General features: G+C 47.5%; 1 protein-coding gene across 1 annotated transcript in view; it reads right to left on the bottom strand.

Annotated features, from left to right (window-relative positions):
* Positions 1–656: 656 nt before the first annotated feature.
* Gtf2ird2b (GTF2I repeat domain containing 2B) overlaps positions 657–690 on the bottom strand; it is a 39044-nt gene continuing 39010 nt past the window's right edge. The window contains exon 10 of the mRNA XM_031391157.1: positions 657–678. Within this exon, the coding sequence (XP_031247017.1) occupies positions 657–678 (22 nt within the window). The remainder of the gene's footprint in view (positions 679–690) is intronic.

Below are 690 nucleotides of genomic sequence, written 5' to 3'. Positions count from 1 at the left end.
TGTCTCCAGGTTCCTGGCCTGCTTGAGTCCTTGTCCTGCTTGAGTACCTGTCCTGACTTTTTTTCAGTGATGAACAATATGGAAGTGCAAGCTGAATAAACCCTTTCCTCCCCAGCTTGCTTTGGATCATGGTATTTTATCTCAGCAATAGAATTAAATCAGAAGCCATGGCACAAAATGAAGCCACACATCTTGACAACTCATAACAGGGCGGGGCATTGCAAGCCTGTCATTTCAGCTGTTCCAGAGATGGAGTACTTTCACCATGTTTCTTCCTGGAAAATAGGTCTCACTATGTGTCCTTGATCCTCCTGCCTCAGGCTTCTGAATGCTGGGAATTACAAGTGTGCACCATTTTTAGTTTTGTTGTTTGTTTCCTAAAGTGAAGTCCTGATGAGATGTCTCCTTTTTGGGACAGGTGTGTGCTGGAAGATGACCTTAAGCTCCTCATCATCCTGTCTCCATCCTTGAGTACTAGAATTTCAGCTGTGCACATCCCTACCCCACAGTTGCTTCTCTGTATTTCTGATCTTGCTGTTTTTGCCTTGTACCAGCCTTAGTGTTTCCTGCCAGGGAGGCTGCCCAAAGGCCTGTGTGTGCAGGCAAGCCAAGGAGGGATCAAGGGCCACGCTCATGGCTGCCAGCTTGTTGGGGCATCACTGTCTGCTGGCCATCAGTCTGAGTGCACAT

The sequence above is a fragment of the Mastomys coucha genome, unplaced genomic scaffold (assembly GCF_008632895.1).
Source record: "Mastomys coucha isolate ucsf_1 unplaced genomic scaffold, UCSF_Mcou_1 pScaffold22, whole genome shotgun sequence".
Taxonomy (NCBI): domain Eukaryota; kingdom Metazoa; phylum Chordata; class Mammalia; order Rodentia; family Muridae; genus Mastomys; species Mastomys coucha.
This window is presented reverse-complemented; position numbering and strand designations above follow the sequence as displayed.